The sequence below is a fragment of the Rhinoderma darwinii genome, chromosome 5 (assembly GCF_050947455.1).
Source record: "Rhinoderma darwinii isolate aRhiDar2 chromosome 5, aRhiDar2.hap1, whole genome shotgun sequence".
In the NCBI taxonomy this organism is placed as follows: domain Eukaryota; kingdom Metazoa; phylum Chordata; class Amphibia; order Anura; family Rhinodermatidae; genus Rhinoderma; species Rhinoderma darwinii.
Window position 1 is genome coordinate 285,817,882 of NC_134691.1, and position 15,127 is coordinate 285,833,008.

A 15,127-nucleotide genomic window follows, 5' to 3' on the forward strand; every position below is an offset into this window, starting at 1 on the left:
TCAATCTTTGATAGGACATCCAGTCTTTTATTATTTATATTCTTTTAATTGTCCTTTTATTTATGCATTAAAACTATTACTTACATTGTATTAGATCGTTCCATCTGAACTTTGACCTGCTGATGTTTTTTCGCGTTTTTTTACCTAATTGTCTAATCTGAACTGGCCTTATATAAACATGTGTCTTTTTTCCTGTATCCTTATGCCTGATGAAAGCGCCAGTTCGGCGCTGAAACGCGTTGCGATTAAACAGTTTACAAAAACTCAAACTTGACCTCTGGATACTTACCTTGTCCACATTAAGCAGCAGCGCCAACATAGATCCATTTGTTTTTACCTGCATCTCTCGTACCCAAGCGGTCACCTCGGTAACCGGTTCGGATCTGGCAGGAGCTACCCCGTGGACCCCAGCGTTGAACTCTCCTAACCTCACGGTGAGCATATATATCTCCTCCTATTCTCACCTCACCTTCTTTGATCCACACCAAGTGGCGCCGTGGCTCTTTTCTCTTTATCCTACCTTACAGAGGTCACCTGGTCATGGCAGGTGGGCAAACACTTTTTGATCAAAATGTGCACTAAGAACCTCCCTATTATAAGTAGATTTAGCAGTAATGCATATTTATTTATATTTAGTGGTTTAGGTTGCATTGGTGTTCGCAGTCTGCTGTCGCCATTCTTTTTCTGCTGTATATTTGCAGTCACATGTGTTCTTGCTCCTGCATACACATTTTATATCATTTAGTTGGAATGTGCTGTTCAAACTTTTGTGTTGTTTATGTGATCCATATATGTGGGGTTAGAGACTGCCTCCATTTTTTGTTCTTGCACTCCTCCCATTCTGTGTGTTTGTTTCATGTGTGTGTTTCAGTGTATTTTACACGCTTTTGGAGTGTGGGTGGTGCATAAGTAATTCTGAAGAATAGAACATGAGCAGGACAATGTCCATAAGAGCATTCAATTTCAGTGGGTTTAGGCGTGTTAGTAGGCAGTTATCACTGGCTGGAAATGGCTGATATTTTTTACGTTTTTGGATGACAAGAGGTGACTACTGTGATAGTGGATTTAACTGGGACAGCCACCAACAAGACCAAATATAAAAACTGCACTGGACAAACAAGAAAGAAGAGAACTGTGTCAGAGGCGGCAAGTACAGTAACAGTGAAAAATCTACTGAGTTCAGGTGTCTGAGTTGTGTTATGATCATTAATTCAAGGAGGATATGGTAAAATAGCTAGTGGAAATCCAGGAATCTCTATATTTCATTTATATTTAATAGCTATCAGATAATGATTTCATGATATATAAAGCCATCATAGAGCAGGTGTCTTCACCTTATTGCTGCCAACTAACAGGGAGGATTTTCTAAAGAGGTTTCCATAATATAGAGGACATTATATAGTAGTCACAAGAGTGCCATCTGCCATACCTGATCCATATCTCACGTGCTCTGCCTTCTAACTACATCGTTGTATAGTAACTAATTAAGGGCTGATTTCTGCTGCAGCAATCTCCCTCCCAGAAAGATCATGACGCTACCTAAGCCCCAACCGTTTTCCCAAAGGTTTTGCTTCACATGCATGAGCGCTAGAGGTTTAAAGAAGGGAAGACAAACGGATGCCACCTGGGATTTATATTGTTTTCCTTTTCCCATTTTGGTTTACAATATGACATAAAACAACAAGAAGAGGAGGAGGATATTATATTAAGTGTTACTAGTATGTTGTGCTTTATGGTTATTTTGTGTCCTTTTCATTCAGTTTCACTTTTATTGCAAAATTTTCAGTTTATATAGATTCAATCATGATGCTTTGCTCTACAGCACAAGCTCAGAGTTTTGTGCAGTAGCCCAAAACACCGTGATTGAATCTGGCTAAGCCGGAAATTTCACAATGAAAGCACAATTAAATTAAAGGGCAACGGTCTAGAATCTCTTCTAAACTTTTATTGGGAAGCAAAGGCAGCCGCTCTTATCTATGAGCACCAACCTTTAAGAAATAGAGTCCTTCATTTTGATGGTCTCATAGACATCTGTTCACATTAATGTTTATGACTATCATAACTCATGCAGGTTAGAAAGATCCTAATGCGCTCAACCTTTAGGTCAATTCCTAACATTTTTGGTTTTCAGTAAAAAATAACCTTCAATTTATTAAATATTATACAATGAGAACTCGGGAAAGGAATCAAATTATTTGTAGTATTATCTGAATTTGTTTTTATGGGCACAAATTCAGTTTTGTGATTGCACAGTGTGGCAGAACATGTTGTTTTTAGATTGCCAATATAAGGCAGGGGATAAGCTTTCCCTAAAGTTGGGCGAGAGAATGTTTACAACTTTCCCATTCCTTCCTGTGGAGTGGGCTGCTGTCATTAGAACACAACATCAAAGAAAGCGTGACACAAACAATCCTCTTGAACGCAGTGCTACAAAATAAAAAATGGAAGTGAAGTATTGCTAACTTTAAATAATATCTAGTGCTTGACAGATCACACGATAATTGAGAAGTAAACAATTTCTCAGCCAGATGATGTTGGGTTCTCAATAAAGAAAGTACAGGAGAATCATTACTATTGTATAACAAAAAAACTCTCACAGATCAATCATGAGTTTTCATACACTGTACCGTGTTTTTCAAAATTAAAAAGTTATAAAAAATGCATTACTTTACACTAAGACTACATTGGTATAAAAGTAATTAATCCGGAAGTCCAGAGATCTCGCAAAACCAAACACAAAAAGGACAAAAATTAGAACTTGCTCTCCATTCACATTCAGGATATCAATTTTGAGCAGGGAACTGCTGTTATTTAATGGGCACAGTGAGGCATAGCAGCTACATGTGGCTCATTATAATGGCTCGCAGCGCATTAATCCTGTGACTTCGAAGCATCATGGATTCCAGCACCGTCTGCAGCTCCACACATTTGTTTTGATCCAAGCAATCAATCAGTTTTCTCCAGTGCAGTAGAGGATTGAAGGACCATGCAGGAGATAAATTTGGTAGACTATAGGGCAGTCGTCCCTAAACTATTGGCTCGCCATAGTGTAGGAGGGCAAGAAACTGGCAGGAAGATCAGAGCCGGTCATTGTCTCTCCCCCTGTACAACCTTCTAGTAACCCCAGGGTGGGTTGATAAAGGAATTTTTTTTTTACGTTATCACCCGCCTTACGAATTAGAGATATATTTTTCCCTAGATGTCATATTTAAGGCCTTATTCACACGAACATGTATTACGTCCGTGATACGTGCGTGTCGCACAGACCTATGTTAGTCAATAGGGCCGTTCAGACAGTCCGTGTTTTTCACGCAGCGTGTCCGCTGCTTAAAACTCACGACATGTCCTATACTTGACCGTTTTTCACGCATCACGCACCCATTGAAGTCAATGGGTGCGTGAAAATAGAGCACGGCACACAGAAGCACTTCCGTGTGCCGCGCGATTCGCGCAACAGTAGATAAAGAAATGAAGGAAAAAATAAAAGCACTTCGTTCAATTCTTTTTCCAAACATCAAAACCGCGTGTCAGAAGCATGGCATATACGTGAAAATCACGCAACCAACACTGATGACACACGCAACTGCAAACGCAGCGTTTTGTGCGCACGCAAAACGCACACGTTCGTGTGACTAAGGCCTTAGGGTATTTATTCCTACTGCAGTGGTGAGATGAGCAGTTGCACATGTAATAGCCCTCTGCGCATTATCAGTCCATTTGTTAATTTGGAGGTTTACTGGTATCTGGATTGCAGAGATTTTTGGTTTATTCAATTCTTGTGACTTTGTGAAGATATGTACATGTAGCCATAGACATAAGCGGTACGTACTGTATGAACACTGGACATCTAGAGCTTTTATTTTAAGGAGATGTTGTGCATCTCAGCCTCTGCTTGTGTCAGACTTTTAGCCACAATCAACTTTTTATGTATTTTTTACATGTTACTCAAAATTGCATGAAGGCGTCCATGAGTGTAAAGTGCCGAGTGACATTTTTACTATGTATCTGGTCTCATGCACACGACCGTGCTTTTGCTGCTACAATTTATCCACATTTTTGAAGATAAATTGCTGACCCATTTCCTATGGCCCCATGCACACAACCGTGGTTTACAGAGATCGGTGCAGGAGGGAGCAAATCCAGACCGCAAAAACACAGAACATCTCGTTTTACGATCTAGATTTGTGGATTCACCAATACTGGTGAATTCTTGTGGATCCGTGAGTTCTGATAAAACACGGATGCACAAGGGCGCAACGGACCCGTGGTTTTGCGAACTACAAAACCAATGCAGTCGTGTACCGGAGGCCTAAATTGCCTGTTTTCCTAAACTATATGGTTATTGGGAGTGTAACATGATTAGTTTATTTTATAAATTCAGGTTTTACTTTCTGTCAATAGTGTAAACGTTGTCACGACAGAGAAAGGCTTAATAGGTTTCTCCTCCATTTTATTATTGAAAGTGGCTTCAGACCAACACTCAAAGTTGAATGTGGCATACAAGATACAAGGTCACAAGGCAAAAGTGATAACTAAGTGGCTCTGTGAACAAAACATTGACATTTTGGGTCAATGGCCGGGAAACTCCCCAGATCTCAATCCCATATAATCTCAAACCTGTGGTAAATCCTCAAAAAGCGGGCGGACAAACAAACACACAGAAATGTGATAAACGCCAAACACTGATTAGACAAGTATAAGTTGACATCAGTCAGGATTTGACCAAGAAGCGGATACCCAGCATGCCAAGGCGAATTACAGAAGTCTTGAAACTGAAGGGTCAACACTGTAAATATTGCATCTTTGCATAGACTAGATGGATTGGTCAATAAAAACTTTAACCCCTCAGCGACCACCAATATGCCTTTTCACGGCAGTCACTAAGGGGCCTTAGACTAGGCCGTCGCATTTTCACGGCGGCCTAGTCTAAGTCCTGCTCGGGTGTCCCGTGCAGGCTGGAGCCGGGGCTCGGCTGTCTAAGGACAGCCGGGCTCCTACTCCAACGGCCACGATCAAAGTTCTCACCCTTCGGCGGCCCACAAATGCAATCGCGGGTCTCTGATGGGGTGCCATAGCAACCGGGGGCCTGATAAATGCCCCCAGGTCTGCCCTGAGCATATGCCTATTATTATTTACAATGACAGGAAATAATGATTTGGTATACTAAGTATACCAAAGCATTATAACAGCGATCTAAAGATCGCATAGTAAAGTCCCCTAGTGGGACTAATAAAATAAGTAATAAATGTGAAATAAAAATTACAGTAAAACAAATAAAACCTTTTTATCATAAAAAGTGGTTTTATTTAGTAATAGTGTAAAAATAAAAATAAAAACTACCCATATATGGTATCGCCGCGACTGTAATGACCCAAACAATAAAGTGAATATGTAATTCAAACCGTAAGGTGAACACCGTAAAAATAACCCCCACAAAACTCTAACCTTAGGCCCCCTACCCACCCGCCATCTGCGGTTCAGGACTCTTTCCCCTCCCCATTCACTTGTCTTTCCAGGGAGGCCTCTGATAAGATGGAAAAGGATTATACGACTTCAGAACTTCTTGGGGTCTTATCTGACATCCCGGGAGGGGGAGGGGGGGGGGGTCCTGGACCGGACGGCTATACCGCCAAGTTTTATAAAACGTTAGCTGATCATATAGCACCTCTCATGCTGTTATCATTCAACTCTATCACGCATGACATAGTTTCCCCACCTAGTTCCACCTTAGCACATGTCACAGTCCTCCCCAAACCGGGCAAGGATCCAGCTATAGACCTATTTCCTTATTCAACGTAGACCTCAAAATCTACGCCAAATTATTAGCGAACAGATTGAACAGGCACTTGCCTAACCTAGTGCACCCGGATCAAGTGGGATTAAAGGGAAACAATGCTACAATGGCACTATGGAAAACCTCAATTTAAAAACGAAAGCGATACATAGATACTTGCGTTATATTCCAAACCTCATTACATTCACTAGACTGGTCACAATATGAATCTTCCGCCAATTCACTTTACAGCATTTTACCCCCTTTCTTTGGGGATAAAGTGCAAGAACATCATGCAGAGATCTTTGTATATTGGTTTTTAGCATTGTTTAGTATTCATAACCCGCTCTTTATCCTTCATCTCCCTGTTCTTTTAACAAAAGCCATATCTTGATTAAAAGTCTTTTCAATGATTGATGTGTCTTTGGAGTTTATGACCACTGGAGGACCTACAGGGCACTTATGGTCTTCAACCAGCTATTCTAAATTGTCCCCATGGAAGATGTTGTTTAACCTCTTAATATCCACTCAAAATTGTTGTCCTTCATGAATAAAGATGTGGTCACTTTATGCTAAAAACAAAAATTTATATTATCTACTTAACAGCATGCTCAAAGAAACTTTTAAAGCAAAGAATTGGGCCAACTCATTCAAGAATCATGTAGTTATGCATAATTAAATAACCCCTTGATCACCATACACACTAACTTAACTGTTTGGACTAGTAAATTGTAATTGAGGGAGAACTAAATACAGTATTGTCCTTTTAAAACCAAACTAAAGAAACGTATACACTTTCAGATTTTACAGTAAAGTTCTTCATTTCATATTCTGAGGTCACACACATGCCATGAACAGGTAGTTACAGTTTTGCTTGACAGGCTTATCTGATTACTCTGGATTACTGGCAGTACAGGCCAAGACACACTGGACTCCTCAAGCCAAAAAGTTGGAACAGTTACATCGCAGCCAGTATCCATAGTGGGAAGCGAACAAAGAACCCAAATAGGGGCTACCTGATACGGCCTTGAAAATGAGGAGCAACGATTGGTTTTGTATGGGGACGAGTGATCGTTACTACGATCGTTCGTCCCCATACACTTACATCATGTTGGCAGCACATCTCCCTGTGCTCCCGACGACAATATTCACTGCTGCATAAACTAGCAGATCAGCCGATGAATGGGCGTTTGCTCGTTCATTGGCTGATCGTGTCCCTGTTTACGAAGGGCAATGATCGGGAAAGAGCGTGCCCAATCGTTGGCCTGTGTAAAAGGGCCTTAATTCTATACGATTGGCCTATGTAGTCTAATGATGCTATAACAGATCCACTATGATCCCAAAAATGTTTTCTCCCTCTATACATGTCAGATTTCCATAGCTTTTCTTTACTGGATAGAGTAGAGCATACTACGCTATTCTGACTGTCAAAAAGCAGACAATGTTTTGTTGACCGTGTAAATGTAAAGTCTGATCTCCAGTAAAATGAGAACGCCACACAAACTTCATTTCACAAATGAACAATTTTGATTTAAATAAAAAATTAATTGAGTCAAATGTACATAAAACTATATCATCCATCTTCTTTTCTTCATGTCCTCTAGTTGACTCCCGAATTTACAGCCGTTAAAATCATGGAGTGGCAGATGTTTCTTACAGTTACTATATTGATTTACTCTTCTACCATTCCAGTGTCCTCCTCGAAAAGAGGCTGGTTATTGGAAACCATCAGTACACCTCTCGTCTACCACCACTTTTCAAAGTAAATCTGTTCTCTAGGCACATGGAGGTTTTCAAGTTCTTTGCACATGGACTCGATCATAGGAGGTGGTCCACATATGTAACACAGATGATCCCTAGAAACATAATTTGCTAGATGACTTTCAGAGATTCTTCCCTCTATAATGTAAAAAGAAAAACCCAAAATGTTATTACACCGTTAAGGTTTTGTTAATTTAAGCAATGCATTTGGCAGAAAACATAATTTACAGTTCAATAGGATATTGACAACTGCAGATTGCTGCTTATATATATTTTTTGTTTTCTTCTAGACATGGAGAGGAGAATTGATCTACCGTGCTTAACCCGTTCGCGCAAAGGGGTGCACCATCACGTCCTAATTGTGGTCTATTTACTCCAATAGGACGTAATGGTTTGCCAAGTGGATGGCACGGACACAGGAGCTGTGCCCACACCATTTGCAGCGGGTGCCAGCGGTAATATACGTTTAACCTCTTAAGTGCGAACGCATCTAAGGCTAGCCATGGCTATATGCCCAATTGGACATGCCAAATGCACAGCCTAATAGATTGCCAGGTCATAATGCTTTGGTATATGGAGTTTACCAAAGCATTATATAAGCGATCAGCAGATCGCATTTTGAACACCCCTAGCTGGACTAAAAAAAAAATAGTTAAAGTTTATTAGGAAAACAAGTTATTTTTTTTTTTACATTCCCCCAAAACAATGAATAAAAATCAATCATTAAATTATATGTACCCCAATACAGTTCTATTAAAAAATATGGCTAGTCCTGTAAAAAAAACAAAAAGAAAAACTCCCACATAGTTACATTAATGGAAAAATAAAGTTGTGGGTGACAAAGGATTTTATTTCCATGAAATGCGCTATAGTACAAACGTGGAAAAAACAAAACAAAACAACCTATACTAACCCATGTAATAAAAGGTGACATGTTATTTATGCTAATACAGCTCTGCTGATGGTAATAAAAAAATAGAATAGAAAAAATATTTCTTGTAATTGCTTTTTTTTTCCTCCCCCCCCCCCAAAAAATGTATAAAAATGAATCAATAAAATGATATATACCCTACTGTTAAACTTGTCCTGCAAATAAGCCATCATACAGCGACTACATTTAAAAAAAAATTCTAAGTCCTTGGAACGCAGTAATAAAAAAATTTGTTGCGTCTTTATTGCACAAAAAAGTGGTGTATTGAAGGGATAAAACATTGAGAAATAAAATGGGAACACTGCTGCTATTCCAAAAACTTAAAGGGGTACTGTGATTTAGACAATCCCTTTTGTTAGAGGGGTTTCCTGACAATAAACGGAAAGTCCTGCTGATAGGAACCTAACGATCAGCTGTAATATGTGAAGGAACTCACTAGCAATTGTTTCATTTTCCTACAGCGCCACAAGGAAAATGCAGCATTACACCGCACCTTTTGAAATCAATGGTCTGTGTAATGCCGAGGTCTCCAGAGAGACTCCACCCTGGCTAATAGAGGGAGAGAGGGATCATGGGAGGAGGAGGTTGGGTCATAAAAGAGTCGCTCTACCTCAGCCTGTGTGCGTGGAGAAGGGGAGCAGCATTAGGTGGGGTGATTGGCTCTTACATCACAGCAGGAAGAGCCCGCCCACTTAGCAGGGACAAAATGCACACTATATGGCCAAAAGTATGTGGACACCTGACCATCATGAATTATATGAGCTTATAAAAATGGAGTTGGGCCTTCTTTTGCAGCTATAGCAACCTCCACTTTCTGGGAAGGCTTTTCACAATATTTTGGGGAGTGTATGTGGGAATTTGTGAGGTCAGACATCGATGTTGGTCTGACTCGCACATCGCATTTCAATTCATCCTAAAGGTATTCAATGGGGTTGAAGTCAGGGTTCTGTGCAGGCCACTGGCGTTCCTCCATACCAAACTGGTCACACCACGTTTTTATGAACCTTGCTTTGTGCACAGGGGCACAGTCATGCTGGAACAGGAATGTGCCCAACTTGTTTCCACAAAGTTGGAAGCATACAATGGTCTAAAATGTTAATGTACAAAGACATCACCCTTCGCTGCAAATAAGAAGCCTAGTCCAAACCTTGAAAAACAGCCCCAGACCATTATCCCTCCTCCACCAAATTTTACAGTAGGCGCTATGCCGACAGACGTTCATCACTCCAGAAAGCAGTCCAGTGCTGGCATGCTTCACACCACTACAGCTTACGCTTGGCATTGCCTATGGTGATCTTAGACGTGTGTGCAGCCATTTCACAAAGCTCCACACGCAGAGTTCTTGTGCCGATTTCTGTTTCAAAGACGGCTTAAAACTCTGTAGTGAGTAAAGCCCCAGTGGATAGGCAATTTTTATATCGCCACACGCTTGGTGGACCCCGCTCAGCGAGTTTGCATGGTGAGAATTTTAACTGATCAATCAGTAGAAGGTAAAGGATATATGAAACCGTCGCAAACAATTAGAAATATTTTTCACATTTTTTTTGTTCATTTAGAACAAAATGTACACATTGTGGACATCGCTCTCTCGCCGGTTGAACATGCATGAAAAATCTTACTTCTCAACCACGGAGAATATTATAACGTGAACGCGCATTGTCCTGCACATACACATTAAGCCTAAGTTGGCAAAGCAGGTTTTCAATGCAGCGCGCGTGCAAATCCTTTTTTACGCTGTTAGAATGAGCTTACCATGTTGACAAGCGGGGATGCTGGAGATGTGCGCGTCATGATACTCTGATATGAACCAATCAGTTACCAGAGCTTCTTGTGAACACGCACAGACCGTGTAGTGCAGCTGGGAATTGTGGGATTTGGAGACTGAAATGGTGCAAGGAAGGTTACGAGACAGATGAAGAATATACCCCTCAGTTTTGCAGTTACCAGGAGCGAAGAGGAAATAAAATTAATAATTGTGGTACAGGGACATATGGGAGGGTGGGAATCATCAGAAATACTCTAATATACACCCCACAACACATTGGGAGAGTGTAATGGCAGGAAGGAGGTGAAGGGAAAGTGAGCCCTAATCTACCCACCGCCCTGTCCCTGCCTACTTGCAACGACCCGCCCTAGGCGACGAGGTACAACTGGGCGGCGGTCCCTACGCTGTCTAAGTGCACAGGAAAACAAACAGGGAACACGCAAGGGAAGGGGCAGGAGCCACGGAACGCCACGAGGAAACGGAGCGGCGAACGAACAGTCAGGACCAGGACGAAGTGAGTACACCCGAGCGGGCACGGAGACAGAAGCAAGCCAGGGGCAAAGCAAAGCAGGTCAAGCAGAACTGCAGCAAGGCAGAAGCACGGCAGAAGCAGGCTGGAGCAAGCAGCAGTGGGGCCAGGAATCCAAAAGAATTACAAGCACTGAGAGAGAGAACAGGGCAGGTAATAAAGGACAGGGGGCGGAGCTAACTCCGACAGACCAGGCCGCGATAGGCTCTCCCACTCCTGAGCCTGCCACCCTGGTTGGTGGGAGATGGTGTCAGTCGAACAGGTCTGGCCTCAGGTGTGGATTGATTAATCCCAGGAGTATACCTAGATGAAGTACCTGGCAGATCCCTAACAGAGAGGAGTTGGAAATCCGTCTGTAACTGGAATACCACTTAAATGTTTTCATATCCCTGCTGGAGATCTCAGTATTACAAGCATTTTAGTGATGGAAAGTAAGTTCTTAAAGTGTGTTGAGCCTATATGTCAGCTCTTAGTGGATAGTGAAATATTTCGCTTGCAGGAACTGCAGTACCATTCTTTTAATAAGGTACAAACAACAAATGTAACCCAATTAAGGTCGGAGAGAGGCTTTAAATTATAAATGAATATAAATCTAAGTGAGAAACTTCCCTTGCATAGTCTATTAACCTTAAGTACAAAGTTTTATATACGCATTACACAGACTGCAGCTAGTTAAAGCCCAGGCATGTTTCCTTACAATTCCAGTTTATAGACTAGCATGGTAAGTCTGAAGGTGTGAAATTCCTTCACCTTGTGTCTCTAAAGCTGGTGGTGGCTTTAAAAGTACCCAAAATGTTCTGAAATCTTTATAGCCCAATTTAGCCAGGCGTTTCCTTTGAATTTATTCTGCTTACCAAAACACAAGGTCTTCACAAGATAAAAAGAAAATTTAAGGGAACGACTAAAACCATAAACCAAGATTTCACAGGGCTACTAAATACTTGTACTTTAGTTATGCTTAGGTTGTGGACTAAACATGTATAAGGGTTTACTAACACCTTCATTTACGGCATTTTTTGGAATGAAGTATTGAGGAATTGGTGTCGAAGGCTGGATTCACACGAGCATGTTTGGTCCATGATATACGGTCCGTATGCCGGCAGTATTTCCCGGACCGAACACATGCAGGGAGCCGGGCTCCTAGCATCATAGTTCTCTACGACGCTAGGTGTCACTGCCTCGCTGCGGGAAAACTGTCCCGTACTGTAATCATGTTTTCAGTATGGGACAGTAGTTCCGCGGAAAGGCAGGGACACCTAGCGTCGTAGAGAACTAGGACGCTAGAAGCCCGGCTCCCTGCAGTGTGTTCGGTCTGGGAAATGCGGCCTACATATGGACCGTATATATATCTCGTGTGAATTCGGCCTAAAGTTGTGGGGGCGAAAATATATATATATATATATATATATATATATATATAAAAATATATCCATTCAAAGTTCAACTTTTGCTTTGATAACTTGGGTACATGAACGTGAAAATCACTTTGTGGCATGTTGTAAACTATTCAGCTTATTAAAAGGATTCTACACGGATTTCATAGAAATGCATATATTGGAGGATAAATGAAAGGTCTTCACTGTGTCTTAAGTTAAAAATAACCAGAATTAGTCAAACACAAATTAAACTATCCACGGTTTCTTAACATTTCATAGCTTGAGTGGCCTCTGCATTCCTGAATATTCTGTTCCAACAATTCACGATGGATATTTGAACTATATCCAGCCATAAGGACTCACTCACCAGTGATAAACGGCTGAAGTTCTAGACAAACTGGTGAACTCTGTTGCGTGACATGAAAGTTACATGTTATTTTTCCAGGAAAGCTGTGCGTCAAATTAAGAATGTTTTTCTGTAAGAAAAAAAATAGAAATAGAGAAAATCATTGCATGAGAACAAAGATAAAATATTAGAGCCTAGAAAGCATAGCGGGCCCTAGAGTAAAAAGGAGCACTACTTTTCCGACTATTTGAGATATAGGACTTTAAAATGACAGCATATATTTTTATATTAAAACCACAGAACACAACCAAATTGGATGTCTGTAGACTATGTTAGGAAACAGTCTAACATGCAGGCATCATGTTATAGAGCAGGGGGAACTTAGCAGATTGACATATAGATTTGGAGGAAAATATTTGGTATAACTTCTAATTTATGGATATAAATTCCTGCTCTCTCTGGGCTTAAGGCCTCTCACATACGAGAATGTTTGGACCGTGATATACGGTCCATACATCTGCCGCGTTTCCCGGACCGAACACACTGCAGGGAGTTGGGAACTTGTGACATACGGATGACAAATGCCAGACGCGCACCGTACACGAATGTCACACGGAGCTGCAACGCAAGAAAAATGCTGTGTTTTTTACGCGTGCAAAACGGACGCGTTTGTGTGAATAAGGCATAAGAGTCCAGTGGGCGGTCCTACTCCGTGATTGACAGCTATTTCTGAACGCACACTAATGCAGGGAAGGCGGTCAAATCAAGGGTTAAGGCCCCATGCACACGACCGTAGATTTCGTCCGTAATTACGGACCCAATCATTTCTATGGCCGATGGACACCTTCCTGTATATTTACAGGAAGGTGTCCAGGCCGTAGAAACCTTCCGTAAAAAAATAGGACATGTCCTATTTTTTTAATTTACAGACTGTGCTCCCATAATTTCTAACAGGAGCATGGTCCGCAAAAGCAGATGAACGTCCGCAGCCGTAATCACGGACCGTGATTACGGGCACGGTCGTGTGCATGGGGCTTAAGATCTCCCGCTGGACTTCTTAGCTCTGTCAGCAGGGATTTAAATGAATAAATGACAGGTTATCCTGAATCTTTACCCACAAAACTAGATCAATCTGCTCTAGAAGGCCTCATGCACACGGCTGTGCACGTAATCACGGCCCACGACTGCGGGCACGGCCCACATTTTCGATCCGTTCTGCCATACAAAGTATGGGAGCATGGTCCGTAAAATAAGAAATAGGACATGATTCCCGGCACAGTCTACGGCGCGGACATCTATCCGTAGCGATACGGAAAGGTGTCCGTGGCCAAAAAAAAAAAATTGAATGGGACATTTTTTTTTTTACGGTCGTGTGCAGTATTCTTTGCATAATGGAAAGTTAAACAATTTTCGAATCTACTTTTAGGCTATGTTCACACGCAAAACGGCTGTAAAATACGGAGCTGTTTTCAAGGGAAAACCGCTTGTGATTTTCAGCCTTTTTTAAACCAAACGTTTTTGGAGCCGTTTTTCTATTGACAAAATGAAAAACGTCAAAAAAAAAAATGGCTCAAGAAGTGTCATGCACTTTTTTTTTACGGGCCGTTTTTTCAAACGGCCGCATAGAAAAAACGCCCCGTCGGAAAGAAACTGTTTTTCCCATTGAAATCAATGGGCAGACGTTTGGAGGCATGCAGCTTCCATTTATTCAGCCATTTTTCGTTAAATGGCTAAAAATAAGCTGTGTGAACATACCCTAACAATCTCTGCTTGCAGTCAGTCTTCGCGAACCTTCAGTGGATAAATCTCTCTCCTGGTCATGTGATAATCCCACAGTTGCGTGGCGTGTTACAAGACATATCTCTCATACACTGCACCTGTGTGTCCATTACATGACCAGGACAGATTTTTACCCACTGGAAGTAAACAATGAAGATTCCTATTGAATAACAGCAAGCAGAGGTCTTGAAACTGTAAAGAATGGATAAAAAAATGTATATTAGAAAATGGTATAACTTTGTACTATACAGTACATGGAATAACTTTTATTTGTGGATAATAATACCCCTTTAAGCATTTTTCTATAAAAAAAATTAAGAAAAAAAAGGAAAAAAGATCACCAATCCAAAGCAACACATAAATGTGACTCGACAATAATTAAAAACCAAAATTACGTGACAAAATCGGCAAAGAAAGTCCTCAAAAGGAGGAAATACACAAACTTCAGAGCACGAGCACAGCTGGATTGTGGGAAAAATAAGAATATACTTGATTTGCAAAGCGGCAACTTGTTTACGTTTGACGCAACTAGTCTGCAGTAAAAATAATGTCTACAAAAAAAAAAAAAAAAAGGGCTAAATTTAAGCACTCTGCACTTAAATTTACCTTTTCGGAGTACTATTTGTAACGGGAACATTTGCATTAATGCTGTAGATTTCCTCTCGTGTGCAGCTGTGAAGGCGGCAGAGGCGAAACCATTTCCACTCAAATTGAACGTAGGCAACAAATGAGCTGCAGAAAATAGTTTGTAAGCTTTTGTTCACACCATTTATTTCAGGCATAGCTTCTCCCTATCCCACTGGGCAGTACTTACACTCACAATAAAGAAAGCCGCCAGGCAGAGCTTTAGTCGATAATAGACACTGG

At 41.1% G+C, this 15,127-nt stretch overlaps 1 protein-coding gene across 2 annotated transcripts in view; it reads right to left on the minus strand.

The window, feature by feature from the left end:
- Nucleotides 1-4,448: 4,448 nt before the first annotated feature.
- Nucleotides 4,449-15,127, minus strand: part of OXNAD1 (oxidoreductase NAD binding domain containing 1) — a 52,688-nt gene continuing 42,009 nt past the window's right edge. For both annotated transcript variants that reach the window (XM_075828617.1, XM_075828618.1), the window contains 2 exons: nt 12,503-12,611; nt 4,449-7,672 (listed from right to left, as the gene is read on the minus strand). In XM_075828617.1, coding sequence (XP_075684732.1) covers nt 7,518-7,672; nt 12,503-12,611 — 264 coding nt within the window. In that variant the 3' untranslated portion in view covers nt 4,449-7,517. The remainder of the gene's footprint in view (nt 7,673-12,502; nt 12,612-15,127) is intronic.